We start from the raw sequence: 15,714 nt of genomic DNA, 5'->3' as shown, positions 1-15,714 counted from the left end.
CAGGCCTCCTCAGGGCAACACTCTCATGTGCACAAAGGTTCACCAGAAACAGGAGGCTTAGACACTGATAACTGAAAGTTTTTGTCCATCATTACACCCTCTTTTTTGTTGATTGCTCTAGTACATTACTGTACCTGAGACTCTGACCCCCAATACCTGGGCTACTTGCTGAGGCAGATGATGACTGTTACACTGTTGACAGCAAAATATCAGTAAAGAGTTCTTAAACACTAAGTAGGTAGGTGCTTAGACTAGTTGATTATCTTTTTTTTTTTTTTCTTTTTCTTATTTTTGTGGGGCAGCAACAGTTGGTACCAAATGTCATGCCATTTAATCACATTCACAGACCCAAGCCAAACTTAATCAGATACATCCAGAAAAGGTATGCTGAAGGCCCTGAAGTTTTGGTTCAGGGTATTGTAGAGACTACTTTTCACACAAACTTGTTAACACCCATTCTTGTGTAGGAGAAAGAGTCTACCTTTCCGTCCAGCATAAAAGAGAAATTTACTCAAACCTAGAGTCCCTAGAGCATCTGTAACATGTAGTGTGTTTTGTGACAGAAAACCCTTATCCCAGTCATTCACGAGAGAACTATTTTTATCCCGTAAAGGCATCTTTATCCTGTAAAGGATAAAGCTCTTCTGATGCTTTCAAGCCCAATAAGCTGTCAGGATAGAAACTCAATTCTTTAATGAGTTCTTCAGTGACTAATCCAATAGTTTCATGACTGGGCCTCGCTGGTGGTACCATGACAGGACTAGGATATTCATTGTCAATACTCACTAGGACTGCAAGAGATCTCATAATGCATTTGTTCAAAGAAGAGTGCATTTAGCTATAGGAGGAAAAACAAACAAACTCATTACCTCTATGGACCCTGGATCTACTTTGACAATTTCTCCTGTGCTGTTGTCATTGCTAAGATTTGGTGGGCTGTGTGAAGGTAGCCTTCTCTCTTCCTTTAAGGCATGCTCCAAAAGTTTCTTATTCAAGATCCTGGCAGCATTTTCTGTAAGTGTGTACCCTGGAGGAGCAGATAAGTCCTGCCTGATACTTGTCACCTCAGTCCCTTCTTCCTTTTGTGTCTCTGTCCCCAACCGGAGAGGACTGGGTGATCTGCCACGGGCATTTGTACATGGCTCCTGCACTGGGCCCAGTTCTGGTCTGGGTTCTGCTGACCTGGACCGGCTGCTAGACCTAGGGCATTTTTGGAAGGTCTCATGAAAGATGGGGCTATGGTCTATAATGTTGAACAAACTGGAGAGGCCGTCGTTGATAGTGGTGTGGACAGGACTCTCCCTTGTAGTAGTTGATCTAGCCCAAGCGGACTCACTGAATCCTTTCTGAGGTGTGCCAGGCAAAGTCCGGTTATTTGGCTGGTCTGATTTGGGAAGGATTTTTCTTTGCAACTTTGGAGAGCCATATTTGGGGGAGCAGCATGTGCGTTCAAACTTAGCCTGGACCTTTTCAATGACGGGGGTCACTTGCCTGCTTCTTAGGCTTCTGGATGGTGAAGAGACAGGCGTGGACCCCCCCTTTGGTGTCAGACACTTGTGTGGACTGCTGGTGATACTGCGCAGGGTTTCCGTCTGCAAGCCAACACTGATCGTCTGGGTGGTCTGCGTCCCTGTCGTTCTCATACCATTGGTTTGACACGCGGTGTCCTTAAACTGAGGCTCTGTTGAATTAGAGTTAGAGCGTATTGCATTTCGGACAGAGAAGGCGACCTCCTTCATATCATCACTCATGTTTTTGGACATCTCCAAGCTGTGCAAGGGTGAGGCAAAGCCCACAGTAGTGCAAATAGGACGTTCAATGGGATGAAGACCACTCTCCAGAAAATCCTTATGATGTTTGGCCAGGTCACAAGACCATCTTCCAAACATATCCGAGGAAGCACCTTTTGACTCAGCGACATTCCCCATCGCTTTGGTCACAGAAAACAGGAAGTCCGGCTCAACCTGGTTTTTCCCTTCGCTGCCAGCTATCACTGAGTTATCAAACCTACGGACAACCGGTGGGCTGTGAAAGACCCGAACTCCCATTTTTTCGGTTACACCGTGACTCCTCGTTGGCTGCTTCTGGCAGTGCTCTGGACTAGTCATGGTGTTAGTTGTCATAGTGACACTGGTGGTGAGGTACCATGATGATGCCTGGAAGGGATCTGAAGCAGGATCATTCCCGGCTTTCCCAATTTCTGTCCTTTCTGCCCAGCCTTCTGCAGGCTTCTCGGTGGCCCCACCATGGTTCCTAGTGTTACTGTAATCCCAATTTCTGTTGAACTCCTCGATGTATTTCAGATCATCAGGAGACAGGGGAGGGGTTATGTCATCTTTGCTGCTGGATGAAGGCAAGTTTTTTTCTGGTAGAAATGGAGAAATATCCATCAGGCGCTGAAATTCTGACATGGAAGAAACGGACATGGCCCTGGAAAGGGGAACACGAGAGAGTCACTCATAGGCTTGGAAACTCTCACAGAGCGACTTATTTTCAGCAGCAAACTAATGCAGGAAACCCAACTTTCACTATCTGCTTATATGTAAAATCACTTTAGCCCTCTATTTCATTAAAGTTCCCTTTTATTATCTTTAAAATAGTTGTGAAACGCAAGCATTCCTGATGTGTCATTGAAAGTACTAAATGCTTTATTAATGGCTCTTAATTTACTGCTTTCTCATGGATTACTGCTTGGCAAATGTCTGAAATATGGAGCAGTAGGATGCATTTCAGAAATATACCATTCACAGAAAATAAGTGTTTGTGACAATACGAGGTACACTTTTCAAAGCAAGTGTGGAGTATTTCTGACTTGCTGGGAAATCAGCAAGTCCACCCCCACTCGTGAGATTGCCCAGGCTGCACAGCTGGTGCGTAGCGATGTGGGACATCCAGCCTAGATGCTGTTACATTGAACTGGCTTGGCGAGTTGAGCTTGTGCAAAAATTCCACTGAAGGGAATCGCTATGTGATAATGCTGGATTCTTGGCTTTCCCACATTTCGCTAGTTTGTACAAATCACAAGCATTCAGCTGAGTTGTCCTACTGCTTCGTTTTAAGAAAAAATCAAACAAAAAAAGAAGCTTTCTGAATGGGACTACTTAAAAATGCAAATGAGTGTAGTTATCAGAGTCGGCTCAATGAGGTAACTCAAGCTGGGTGAGGATTCAGCAAGCAGTGGGTTTTATGTATGAGTGATCCGGAGGATGCAGTAAAATCACACTGTGAGTTTTTAATTAAGAGCACCAGCTGTGGTTAGGGTGCATCTACGTTAGGGAGTTAGGTGAGATCAGGAGTGTGGTTTTGAAGTGGATCTCCTATTCAGATGCTCTGGTTTCCATCAGGGGGCAATCTCAGAGAGCATGGGCTGCATTCCTTTGGATGAAAGTGAGCTGGAAGATGCTCCCCAGAAGCACAACTAATGCACTCTAGGGTTAGGTGGGTATTCAGCCCATGGCATCAGACCAGAACTAGTCCAAAGCAAAATATACCTGACATGCAGGGGCATGTCAGGTCCTCAGCACCAACTCTTTTCCTCTATATATTGATGTCTACAGATCTGCACTACTTGCTAAGGTAGGCGTAGCCTTCAGTGTAAGCTGCAGCTTCGTGCACTTTCATACAGTTTGACCTTTGTGCACCACAGCTGAATGTGGCCCAAGTTAATCAGAGTAGAACAGAAGCATATTGAGACAAATGAATCCCTGGGTAAATCCATTAATCTGGCTCGCAGGCTGCTTAGGAGGCGGCACGGCTATGCCCTGGCTCTGTGGTTTGGGTGCCAGAGAGCTATAGCTCTGGCAGCTGAATATTTGCTGGGTTTTTCCCTGTAAGTTTTACTCACCTTTGAAGATTTCCTTTGTGTGTTTCTTCCTCCTGAAGAAAACCAGAAACAAACAGGTTAAGTTATTTCTGAACCTGTTGGTGGCATTAACTTGTGGGTATTTTGTCATTTGCTTCCCGTTAGTTGCACCAGGTATGTTTATTTCTAAAAAGTGGCCGATTTTCCCTCTGATAAGGAATCGTAAATTGCTAGTGGGAATATTCTTCCCTCTGTACACAGACAGCAGAATGGGCAATCCCATCAGGACAACAGACAGCACAGGGAAAGCCCGTATGCCAAATCTACAACAGCCTTGAACTTTTATAGTCCCATGCAATCACAAATGGAAGTAAGCTGCAAATGGCTTTTTCCACGTGTACAATATATTGTTTTGGACCATATATTTGTGAGTAAATTTGTTCTGTGGAGGTAATCTGCTTTATGCCAGAGATCTAGCTGTGCTGAAATGAGAGATAAACCGGGGTCCTTTGACATAAGATTTCATTATATGTTCTCTAGGAACCAACAAATGGCACCAGTTGAAACTCATTAAGCTAGCTATATTAAACGTGTGAGAAGACTGTTACTTGTTTCATAGGGGGAATACCTACAGCTTGCTAGCTGCATTAAGATGTTTTTATGGCAATTATTTCCCTGTGACAAGTCCCATAATGAGTTGGTTTTTTAATAGATACTTCTGAAGCAATTGCTCTACAGTTATTATTTTAACTGTTTGCTTATATTTCTAATAAACTATAGAGAATACAAAATATGATCAGGAGAAAAAAAGTATTAGTACCTATTACTTTTATTCGACCTCATGAAATCAAGAACATTACCAACACAGAAGTGTATTTCAAATTGTGACTATTCAAAAACAGCACTGCTTAACTCAGCAAATACCTTTCTGGTATTTATCCACAGTCAGGGGAAAAAATAGGAGTAAACTGATCCTCCTTGCATTCACTCTGGTGTAAGTCTGGAATAATGTTGGTGGCTTCAGTGGAGTTACTGCAGTGTAAGTCTTATCTAACTGAATGGAGAATCAGGCTGAAGGCTGGATTGACTTCTACTGCAGTTAGTACCACAAAGAAAATACAGTGGAGAGGAACAGTCAGCAGGCTGCAGTTGCCTCTGTGCATCCTCAGTTAAGCTATTCATTAAACTCCAATCAGTCTCGCTTGAGCAAACCCTCTGAGGGGAAATGACTTTGCCCAGGTTTCACTCAAGCATGCTTTGAAGGAAAGAAGCTATGCAAATATCACCAAGGACCAAATTTTGCTGCCAACACTTTTGTTAATGGTGGTAATGTCTGAAAAACTGAAAAGGGAAGAGAGATCTCCCTTCTTAAATATCAGACTGAACTTGAAGGAAAGAAAACAGCAGTCAAAATCAAACACAAAACATGACACTGGTACCAACATTCTTCACTGAGCACTTGGACATGTATGAAATAAAAGCTAAGAAATAATAAACATGGGATCCCACACTGCCAGCCGTACATTTATGGCACTGAGGGAGAAAAATCTAAGTGGAACACACAGGTACCTACAGCTACTTAAAATTTAAGAACGGCGGTCACATTTCTTGCCTCTCTTAATCTTTTTTTCTCTTCTTCCTCTCAGAGAACTTGATTTCCCAATCCTTTAGCTGAGTAACAATGTTATACATCTTAAAGAAATGCTTGGGACAAATTTTCACAGGCGCACATGTTCAAGTCAAGGCACACCAGTGAACCTGGTCCTGCAGTGAGCTTGAGATCTGACCTGTTGACAAACTCTTTTCCAGAGTGGTCAAATTTTCAAGCCAGAGTACACAGATACATCTTTGACTGGGAAGCTTCTACTTCCCTATTCGCTATAATGTGTACACTCAACCAGTATTTACGTGCTCAGAGCACAAGCCAAATGTCTAACCCATGTGCACAATGTGAATTTTCAGGCAAGAAGAAAGTACTCGCAACTTGCATCAAGCAACACGCTGCCTGCTTGATAATTTTAACTTCTGGCAGTCTCCGAATGCTTCTTGTTCTGTAACAGCTGCTAACATTCAAGGAACAATAGAAAATAAAGGAGATATTAGCATTTTGAAGTTGTAATGTGTTTTTAATTTCACAGGAACCATTACAGTGTACAGTTGTGGTCAGTGTGAACATTCCCAGTGCCACCAATACCATATGCCAGTTCACAGGCTACTTTGTACCAGCATATGGGGACGGGGACCCTGGGTTTCATTCAGCAACAATATAAACAAAACTGCGAAGACCTGGAACTTGTGAAAGTAAGCCTGTGGTGGTGCAGATTTTAGCAGGACACAGACTACATTCACTGTGGCCCAATGGCATCTCTTAGCACTGCGTTTTACATCTTTATAGCTTTATGGTGTGATCTCAGGGTAGGTACTTTGCTGATGAAGAATAACTTTATTTTTTTAACATCTCATCTCGCTTACTCGTGCTAATCTATTTAGAAGGCAACCACAACGGAACAACCAGAAGTGCCTCTCTACAGCACTTACTGCTTTACTAACAAAATATAGCCCATGTTTCCTCATATATATGTATCTGCTTACAACTGGAAGAGATTTAAGACCTTCTAAACCAATATGTTGTGTCAAATATAGTTATCATACATAATACAAATGGCCACAAGGTGAGGTAATCTTTGGGACCTTTAGGCTGGCTCCCAGTTTCTCAGGTGATTGACACTGGTCTAATCAGCTCATAACAAGGAATGAAATCTTGTCCATACCAAATTCAGTACTGGGTAACTGTAAGCAGTGCCTGTGACACAATATCTCACTTCCTACAGCAGGGATGCTGTACCAATTCTGACATAAGAGACAACACATCGGCTTGATAAAAGGTAGAAGAGTGCATACTTCCGTTAATCCTGCCAAGAATTTGTCCCGCTCCAGCTGCCGAGACCGGTGCTCATCAGACTCGTCGGGGGAATCAAGAGACAGTGACTCCAGAAAGAGGTTTTCCGTGGCGCTGCACCGATCGCTCTCCTTCAGCTTAGACAGTGACCGATCGTCAAACTGAATGGCATCTGAATCAGAATAGGATCTTGACCCCATCAGACGCGGCACATGAAGGTTCCCCTGGGTCATAAATGGACGAAGGTTACTCTCCTTCTGGTCACACAGAAAACCACCTCCTCTTCGTGGGCTCACTTCTTTCTGAAGCTGGAGACAAGGCAAATTAAAAGGAACAGCAATTACTTATGTAGTGTATGGCATTCTGCAGAACTCATCCTTCCCCAGGAGCTAGGCACCCGTGCCCTGGGGAGGCACCATGAGATCACAGCCTGGCTCCAGGGACGCTGGATTTGCTGTACTGGTCCTTCTGCAAAGGGAGATGTCTCTAGGACTTTGATGCTATTACTCATGGGATTTTGAGTGATTAAATGTGTATATGTATAGTTTTGCTTGTTTACATATATATGTATACGTATATACACACTGTGTGTATATATACACAAAATAATGCATCTCTCTGTAATCTGATTTTTAAGGAAACTAATCAACACTCACTGTTATTTAAAAGCAATCTTGATATGAGATCCTAAAGCAATACAAGTAGAAGCTCAAGGAAGGGTGAGTGACTTGGAGTGTCATCAAAACAAATACATTTTTCTTCTGGTCAGCAATACAAAGGTTGAACTTTTATGTACATCACTTGTTTCCAGAGGCAGAAAATTCTGCTTAACAAAAGACAAAAGCTTTGTTTCATAGATGGTCTAGCCCTAATGCATGGCTAGAAAGTTGACTATTTGTACAGAACAGCATTGTCAAAGGGATGAATTAGGCATGCAAAGCATGTTTGAAGAAAATGCATATTTATAGAAGGGCCATCAAAGCTATTAACACCACACTTTGCAAAAGCTGGGTGAAGAGAGGGTGAACGACTAGTGAAATTGCCAATCTTAAAATTAGATTATGTGATCAACTTCTCCTTTAATTGTAAATACAGCAGGATAGATGAAATAAGTGATCTTTTCAAACATGATGAATGACAGCAGGAATCTGATAAGTAACTCTGATGTTTTGCTAGAGCAGTGTGCTAAGATTAGTGACAATAACGTGCAAATGCAAGTCATTCCCTAGGACCCTGGAGACTGAGGACCTACAAAACATATTATTTTAATCTTGTTGCATGTGTTTGGAAAAATAAACAGACATTATATTGCCTAATGTAGATCAAAACATTTTAGGTGCCAAATGATTTAATTTGCACTTGGGCTGAAATCAGTGAGATTTTTGCTTGATTCAGGTCTACAAAAATGGAATGCATCTTCAGTGTTTTGCTCATGATATACAAAATCTGCAACGGTTTTATTAAAAGGAGCTAATTTAAGGTATCCTATAAAGGTAGGGGCTGGAAGGTATATCTCAAGAGATCCTGGAGTCCATTCCCCAGCTATGAGCAAGATCCAAAGCAAGGAGAAATGGTAACCACATGTTTTCTGTATACATAGTTCCAATTGCAAGCCCTTCCAGATTTTCAGAGATCCTATAAGGATAATGATCTGGGAACCTTTATGAGAAAACAGTACAGATACTGGCTCACTGTCTGAATCTCAGACAGCTGACAGGAGAATTAAAGTGAGAAATACTGGCCTAACTTTTCAAGAGTCACTAATGATTTTGAGTCCCCATGTGTTTATACCTTTAAACACACAACTTTTCATACAGGTGATTTTCTGGGTTTAAATATTTGCCAGTGTGCTCTGTGTACAATTAGCTTTAGAGGCACAGCGGAGGGAGATTCTCTAAGGGAAAACAAAGTGACAGTGTACTTAAAAAGAAAAAAAGCACAACTTTGAGCTCTGAAAAAAGTAGGTCATCATGTTATTTATATGCGAGCAGTATTCCCATAACCATGCAGACTAACGTATTTTATATATTTTACACATGGGTGTGAGCTTCCCCCTTATCATGCATGTATTATTCAGGAGCTCTGTGAAAGCAGACAGTCACAAAGCATTAGTATGAAATTTGGCACACATGCTTCTGCTATCTCTTAGACTCTGTTTTTCAAACATACACACTGGTGTAGTCTCCTCATCCTCTACGTATTGCCATACATGGAATACACACAGAAAAACTCTGGGGAGAAGGACTTCAGAGATATACTAATTGTTTCCATATAAAGCAGGGCATGACTGCAATCTGAGAGGATATTCAACTAAAAGCCTGCAAATATTTGGAAGCTTCCTGTCACACAGGGAAATGTTTGATTATAAGCAAAGATGGAGTTATGAAGTTTTGCAGGCTGGTAGCCAAGATTTCAAATGCTATTTCTGATCATCTAGTTTGCTGAAATTAGCTTGATATAATATTTTTTATTTCCCCTATCTATTGCTAATTCTGTGTACAACTCTGTTGTACAGTAAATATATAGTTAAAGCCTAGAGGTTTCAGAATAGTAACAAAAGAAATCAGCTCCAGGACTCGTTAAGAGCTATTTTGTAGGCTCTCCCATGATGACCCTGAGAGGTTATGTCAGGTTTAAAGAGAACTAAAGGCTAGGTAACATTAGCAGAGATTTCTCTGTTACTTCCTTCAAGGTGCCCCATTCCCAGGGAATAGAAAAAGCAGTCTTTAACCAGGTTAAGTCCCTCAAGCTATTGAGGATACACTGAACAGATAATATTAAAAAAACCCAGTTCATAGGGACAGCAGCATAAACATCCAAAGAGGTACCAGTGACTCTCCGAAGAAAAGTTTGTGTCCACATCTTTAGTGTATTGAGAAATTTTCTGAGCGTTATTTAATTCCCATTGTGCATGAAGAATCCACAGGAGGCAGTTTGGCCACTGAAACTTAACAGTTAGAAACCAGCCCAGTCAAGCCATGGAGAACTCGCACCTTCTGCCACTGAACTCTGGAAACCAGGTAATTTGGATGAAGAGCTCTGCTGCAAGCCTTCCTAGCTCACAGGCATTGGTTGTTCTATCTTAGGAGACGTACTACTGGGCTGCATTATAAGGGCTAGCTCAACAAGCTGCATGAAGTGTACACAAAACCCCTCAGATAAATGGGAGATTAAAAATCCAGAGTATCATTTATTGATATTTTTAAATTTAGAAGCTCAAAAATCACCTTTCTTGGTCTGTAAAACCTTCATATTGGTCATCGTCCACTCAGACCTACACTTTTAGCAGTGATTTTAGAAATATCCGTAGAGTACAGGATTTTTGTAAGTGCTTCTCTGTGGGTTTAACAGCCATAGCTTAAACTGAAGCTTAGTCTTGCACTCATAATATTTACAGCCTGGTGTCTTTTCTTTAGCTTCTTGTTGCAGGCCAGGCGTGGGAACATGAGACACAGATAATGAACCCTTTTCAAAAACTGGCCATGAAGTTACACTGGGCTTTCATCAACTTAACCTGTGAAGCTACTTTGTGCTTCATTCAAGCGTAGTGCTCCCTAGAGAGCACGCACAAATCTGGTGCCGTTCCATTTCTGATGTCCTAAGGACAGAGAGTATTCAGTTAATTGAGGACGCACAATTTCAGTTGTTTTTCTTACTTTTTCTGGAATGCATGACTCAGAGCTGAACAACGTTCAGTCAAAAACGGTGTATTAACTCTCCCTCATTAAACTTCTTATTTTTTGTGTGGCTTCCAGCCAGCTAATAGATTCATTAGGTATAATTGTCTCTAATACTAAGCAGATGAAAGTGCAGATAGGCACAAAAAACAAGGGGACAGGTATGCAGTTATCAGATTTGCAAATGATAGCAGAGGTGTGCACAAAATTCATGTGACCAAGGTCAGAAGTGTCTTCTGAATATGTAGTATTGATAGCTCCTTATTTGTTATCAGTCAGGGCTCTTCATGTTAACCCCCAGGTTCCTTTGCTAGAGAAAAAGAATTCTGTTGAGACTGAATAGTCACAGCAGCTGCATCTTTGGTGGCTAAGTCACAGATGAACAGACTTTTTTGGCAGGAAGCTGTATATCAAACCTGGAATAACCCTGCATGTGGGACTGAGCGTCCTAGCACGAAGAGATGCAGAAAAACTTTCAAACAGAATGAATCGATGTGACCATGCCTGCCCAGGGTAATTGAAATGAGGCAGGAAATGGCCTTTAACCTGGAGCTGATTTCTCATAAGTGGTCTTTTATAGGCATTATGAGCATTTTCCTTTTACTCCCTTGTGTATGCAAATTGTTTTGTAGCATGAGAAACACTGATGTAGCCAAGGAACCAAAATTGTTCCTGTGCTGCTTCTTAATACAGTCTCTTGGCCTGAGTGTAGTAATGGTGCAATGCCTCATGCTTGCAGCCAGCCATGGCTCACCCCAAGATGACTCCTTACCTGCTCTATCCGCCTGAGCAGCTCCTTCTTTTGACGCTCCCATTCTCGCCGGTCTCTATCAAGCCTGTCCAGGAGCTCCACCTTTTCCCGGTTCCAGTTCTTCTCACTGTGCTGGATTTGCCAGCGGAGGTCCATCACCACACCATGACTCTCAGCCAGAAGCTTCTTGTGCTCCTCTCTTTCCCTTTTAAAAGCTCCCTTTGCATCAGAAGTGAGGCCTGTTTCTCCTGAGGTGTTCTCACTCTTTCCTTCCAGCTGGCATTAAAGTAAAACATTACTAGGACATTAAACTTTCTGTGGTAAAAGTCTGTGTCTGACAATGAATTTGAGTTAAAGACCAAACTCCACAAAGGTAATGGCAAAATTATGGCAATTCTTAGATCCTAGGATCTCAATAAATGATCAAATATGTTCAACTTGAAAAAAGTTTTAAAATCAAGACAGTGAAAACCATAGTGAATAATTTCTCAAGCTCTACCAGCTCATGCTATTGAGGCATCAGTTATGATCTTTCTGATGGGAATGTGGGTACCAGCAATGAAGGAAACATGGAGATAAACTCCAACCTCATCATCATCTCTGAGACAATTGCCAGGACAATGTCCTCAGCCACTGCTCTGCTTTTGTGCTCTCACTCAGTGCACTTGAAACCTAAAGAGAGTGCATTCATCTTCTGAAAAGACTTTTCCCAGAAGAACCCTCAGCAATGGTCTTATTGTACAGCTCCTCACACCTTCCAACAAAAGAGGGTGTTAGCAGCAGAAGATGTACTAAGGTCATTCCCCCATCTCTGCAGGTTCTGGTGTCTGCACTGATTTCTAGGGCAGTTAGCTGATGCTACCTTCCCTCCCTTGTCCTTCACTTCATGCTCAGGGGTCAGCTTGATCAGATCAGAAGAGCTGGCCCAAGGTAACAGATTCATAGGAAAATGCAGGCTCGATGGGGTGTCAGGAGGTCTCTAGTCCAACCCCCTGCTTCCAGCAGGGTTGGCTCTGAGATCAGATCAGGTTGTGCAGGACTTTGTTCAGTTGGATCCTGAAAAATTCCAAGGGCACGGATTGCACAACCTCTCTGGCCAACCTGGGCCAACTGCTGGACTGTTGTCAGAGTGAAAAAAGTGCTTAATGGTTTTGTGTAAGTTCAAGCGAGTGAAGAATTTATCCCTGAAGCCTGACCTTTTGTTGACAACTCAGTAGATGTGTGAGTGACTCAGAATAGGATACATCTCCGTCCCCTGGCTCTGCAGGTGAACTGGAGTGAAAAGCAGCAAAACTTATTTCTGCCTCTGAAGTTAAAGTTTTCCCTCAAAAAGGAGAGGCAGCAGGTCTGCTGGGAAACATGCTCCTTTAGCAAGAGAGAAGGACAACACCTTCACCTTGCCCTATGTGGAAAATAAGCTCAAACTTTCTGAGCAAAGGGAAGTTCAGACTGCATTCAGAAGTGAAGCTTACTGGTCTCCAGAACAGCCTCCCCAAATAAATGGCCAAGAGGTCATTGCTTGAGTCATTTAAAATTGTACTGCGCTGCAGAGAACATCCTGTTACAGCCGCTTGCATCGACAGGGAAATCTTTAAACACCTGCGTCCTCTACCACTAATTTCCAAAGTCCGCTTGTTTTCAAACGACCAAACAACCAACTGACCAACCAACCAAAAAAATCAATTATAAAAAAGCAGCATCCTATTTTAATAAAGTTGACATGACACTATCTTTCTCACACTTATCCTATTTGTGCAGTGTAAATTTGTGGGACCCGCAGCGATGTGTGGGAGGCTGTCCTGCACACAACTGCATGGCTTGGTGGAGGACCAGAGGTGCTGTGGGGCAGAAACGCAGAACATCCCGGGAGAGACACCTCTATGCTGCAGATCCATGATGGGAGACACCATCCTGGGCAGCATGGCTCCTCAAGAGGCCGCAAAGCTTTGCTGCCTCCCTACCCACTACCCCAGCATGTTGACTGCCCACATGTTATTCCAGCAATATGTAAAAATATCACTACTAGTTTCCAAACTCACTGCTAACTTCAGGTAATGGCCTCTTGCCCCTTGCTACATCTTTCCTCTGTCCATCCACAAGTCCTCAGCTCCATTTCATGGTGTTGCGGGAGTCAAAGTTGGTGCTGCAGCCAGGCTCAGCAATGTTGGCACCCATTCTTTTAGGTTTGTTTGCTTTAATTTTACTATTCTGTGCCCCCCTGCCCTGGGACGCTCTTGCAAGTTCCTGCTGGGTTTACTAAGTAGCTGTGACACTAAATAATCATGAATTTCAGGAGTGTCACTGCAGAGCTGAGACCAGCCAAAATAATAAGGGACTAATGAAGTAAACTCTATAGTTTCCTTACACCTAAGCCTGGCAGGGCTATTTAGGACTTGTTCTTTGTGATATACGTAAGTCATCTTTCAAGGACTTTGATGCCCCTGCAGACTTCTAATCTTGCAATAGGAGCTCTTAGGGGAGGTTGCTGGAGTGTCTGGGGTAAATCCAACTAGGCTGGATGGCAGATTCAACCTTACAACTCTGCTGCCTCCTGGGGAATAATGCCACATGCAGCAGTGGCCATGGCTAGCACGCTAAGTTGCGAAGACACACCAATGCCTGCAATAAATTCTTTAGCTGGTATGAAGCATGACAATGCTAAAAGCCACCTATAAAGCAAACAACTGCTCAGTTGCAATAAATACAGTTTGTATGATCATCCTATAAAGCAAATTCCTTCTTCCATTTTTTTGAATCTCAAAAAAATAGCAAAATGTTGAACCTCAACAAGACTCATTCTCTCTCTCCCCTTACACCACTGAGTTCTTCACCACCACTGGGCAAATTCTCAGCCTTTCAGTTAGCAAACAAGACAGGCAGTGGTGCCTGCGAAGGGCAGGAAAGCTGAGAAAGGCAGTAGGGAGTAAGAACATGCTCCAGTAGAGCGATATCCCAAGAATGTATGTCCGCCATTAGAGTGCCATGCCCAAGCTGCCAAAATACAGTAAGTCATCCTGTGCCAGATCATGGGCTCACCCAGACCAGAGCCCTGGCTCTTGCCCCATTTGAGAAGAATACCGGAATTATATAAGTACAAAGATGAGTTCAAAACCAAGGCAAGTATACAGTGATACACCGTCAGAATAATTTCCTGGTGTTCAGTGATTTGGGACCTAAAACCTTCTCCAGTCAGAGGCGGTGTCTTTAGACTCAGAAGACAGTTCTTGGTGCCTATGGAAGGCAGAACAATGCTCCTGGCAAGGAGAGAGTCCTTCTGCCTCTGTTTTGATGAAACAGCTCCAATCATGGAGGAAAGGTCCACTGGTGGCTCCTTAGCATGGAAATCTAGATGTGACTTTCCTAAACCTGCTAACTGCTAAGGGTGGCCAGATGCCTCTCCATGTGCACCACAGCTTATATTCCCCCCAGGCATCCTGAAGCTGGACCATTGGTCAGAGTCCTAGTGAGGGTCCATGTCCTTACATGCAAGTTCTCAAAGCACACGCAGGGTTTGGCCCCTCATACTACCTCCCTCCTTCTTCCAAACTTTTCTCAGTTCCCAGTTCCCAGAATACTGGGATTTTGCACTTGCCCAGCTGCAGGCTGAGAATTACTGGGACTCCTTATTGGCTCAGCATTATCACAATCCCATACTTGGGAGCAATCTCATTATTTCTTATCTTAAAACCAATGCCTAAGGATCCTTCTGCCAAATAAGATGTACATGAATTTCTGACAGCCAAGACTTTTATTTTTAATGATATATGCAGTGCTAAAGCTCCAAAACAGCAGGCAACAGTACATTGTCACCTCTGATATGCAGTGCTTTTGTATCAAAAGAGTTTTCTTTCCTTTTTTTCTTTCTTTCCTATACAGAGTTGAAGCATCAAAACGCAAAACCATTGCCAGTGACTATTAATTAGGAGTTGACTCTCTTGAGGAAAATGCTTTTGTTAATTGACCTACTGCTTCACAAAAAAAGTGGAAAACAGCAGCAGTGAAGACAACAGTGGAGACTAGAAAGGTCTTGATTCTCTGTGGGCTTGTCAGGGGGTTGGCAGCTCTATACGAAACCTGTGGTGGGAGCACTGTACAGCCCACTGCTTCATCACTACCAATCAAAACAACAAAATGACATCATGAGAGGTCCTCCTACCCACACCAACCTGACAGACTTGACTATTTAGTTAAAGCTGTTGTTATGCCACATGTTGGGCACAGAATAGCAAAGGATGTTAACATGACTATATGTAATGCTGATATTTTACACATTGTTCACTAGCTCCTCCCATTTTGATCCTGAAATTGAACCTATAGTGAAAACACCCCATATTTTGAATCTTTAACATTAGTTTGAGTTAAATTTATGTTTATATTATTTCTATTTCAGGCTTATTATATTATTATTTTTATATTTAGTTTTTTAACTGCCTCCTTGTAATTGTGAGCACATACACCAGATCTCAGTGGGACACTTACATTGTTTGCCCTATCCTAATTGACATTCTAATGATTGATGCGCTATCTTTTTGCTACTGCATTAGGGACCTGTTTTGACTGTGAAATAGAAACATTGTGGGGAATT

General features: G+C 42.5%; 1 protein-coding gene across 3 annotated transcripts in view; it reads right to left on the bottom strand.

Moving 5' to 3' along the window:
- MTCL1 (microtubule crosslinking factor 1) overlaps positions 1–15,714 on the bottom strand; it is a 110,790-nt gene that overhangs the window by 7,137 nt on the left and 87,939 nt on the right. For all 3 annotated transcript variants that reach the window (XM_050891484.1, XM_050891486.1, XM_050891483.1), the window contains 4 exons: positions 11,151–11,405; positions 6,704–7,009; positions 3,845–3,876; positions 870–2,430 (listed from right to left, as the gene is read on the bottom strand). In XM_050891484.1, the coding sequence (XP_050747441.1) occupies positions 870–2,430; positions 3,845–3,876; positions 6,704–7,009; positions 11,151–11,405 (2,154 nt within the window). The remainder of the gene's footprint in view (positions 1–869; positions 2,431–3,844; positions 3,877–6,703; positions 7,010–11,150; positions 11,406–15,714) is intronic.

This window comes from Gymnogyps californianus, chromosome 2 (assembly GCF_018139145.2).
Source record: "Gymnogyps californianus isolate 813 chromosome 2, ASM1813914v2, whole genome shotgun sequence".
Classification (NCBI taxonomy): domain Eukaryota; kingdom Metazoa; phylum Chordata; class Aves; order Accipitriformes; family Cathartidae; genus Gymnogyps; species Gymnogyps californianus.
The sequence above is the reverse complement of the archived record's forward strand: the minus strand, read 5'-3'. Positions and strand labels throughout refer to the sequence as shown.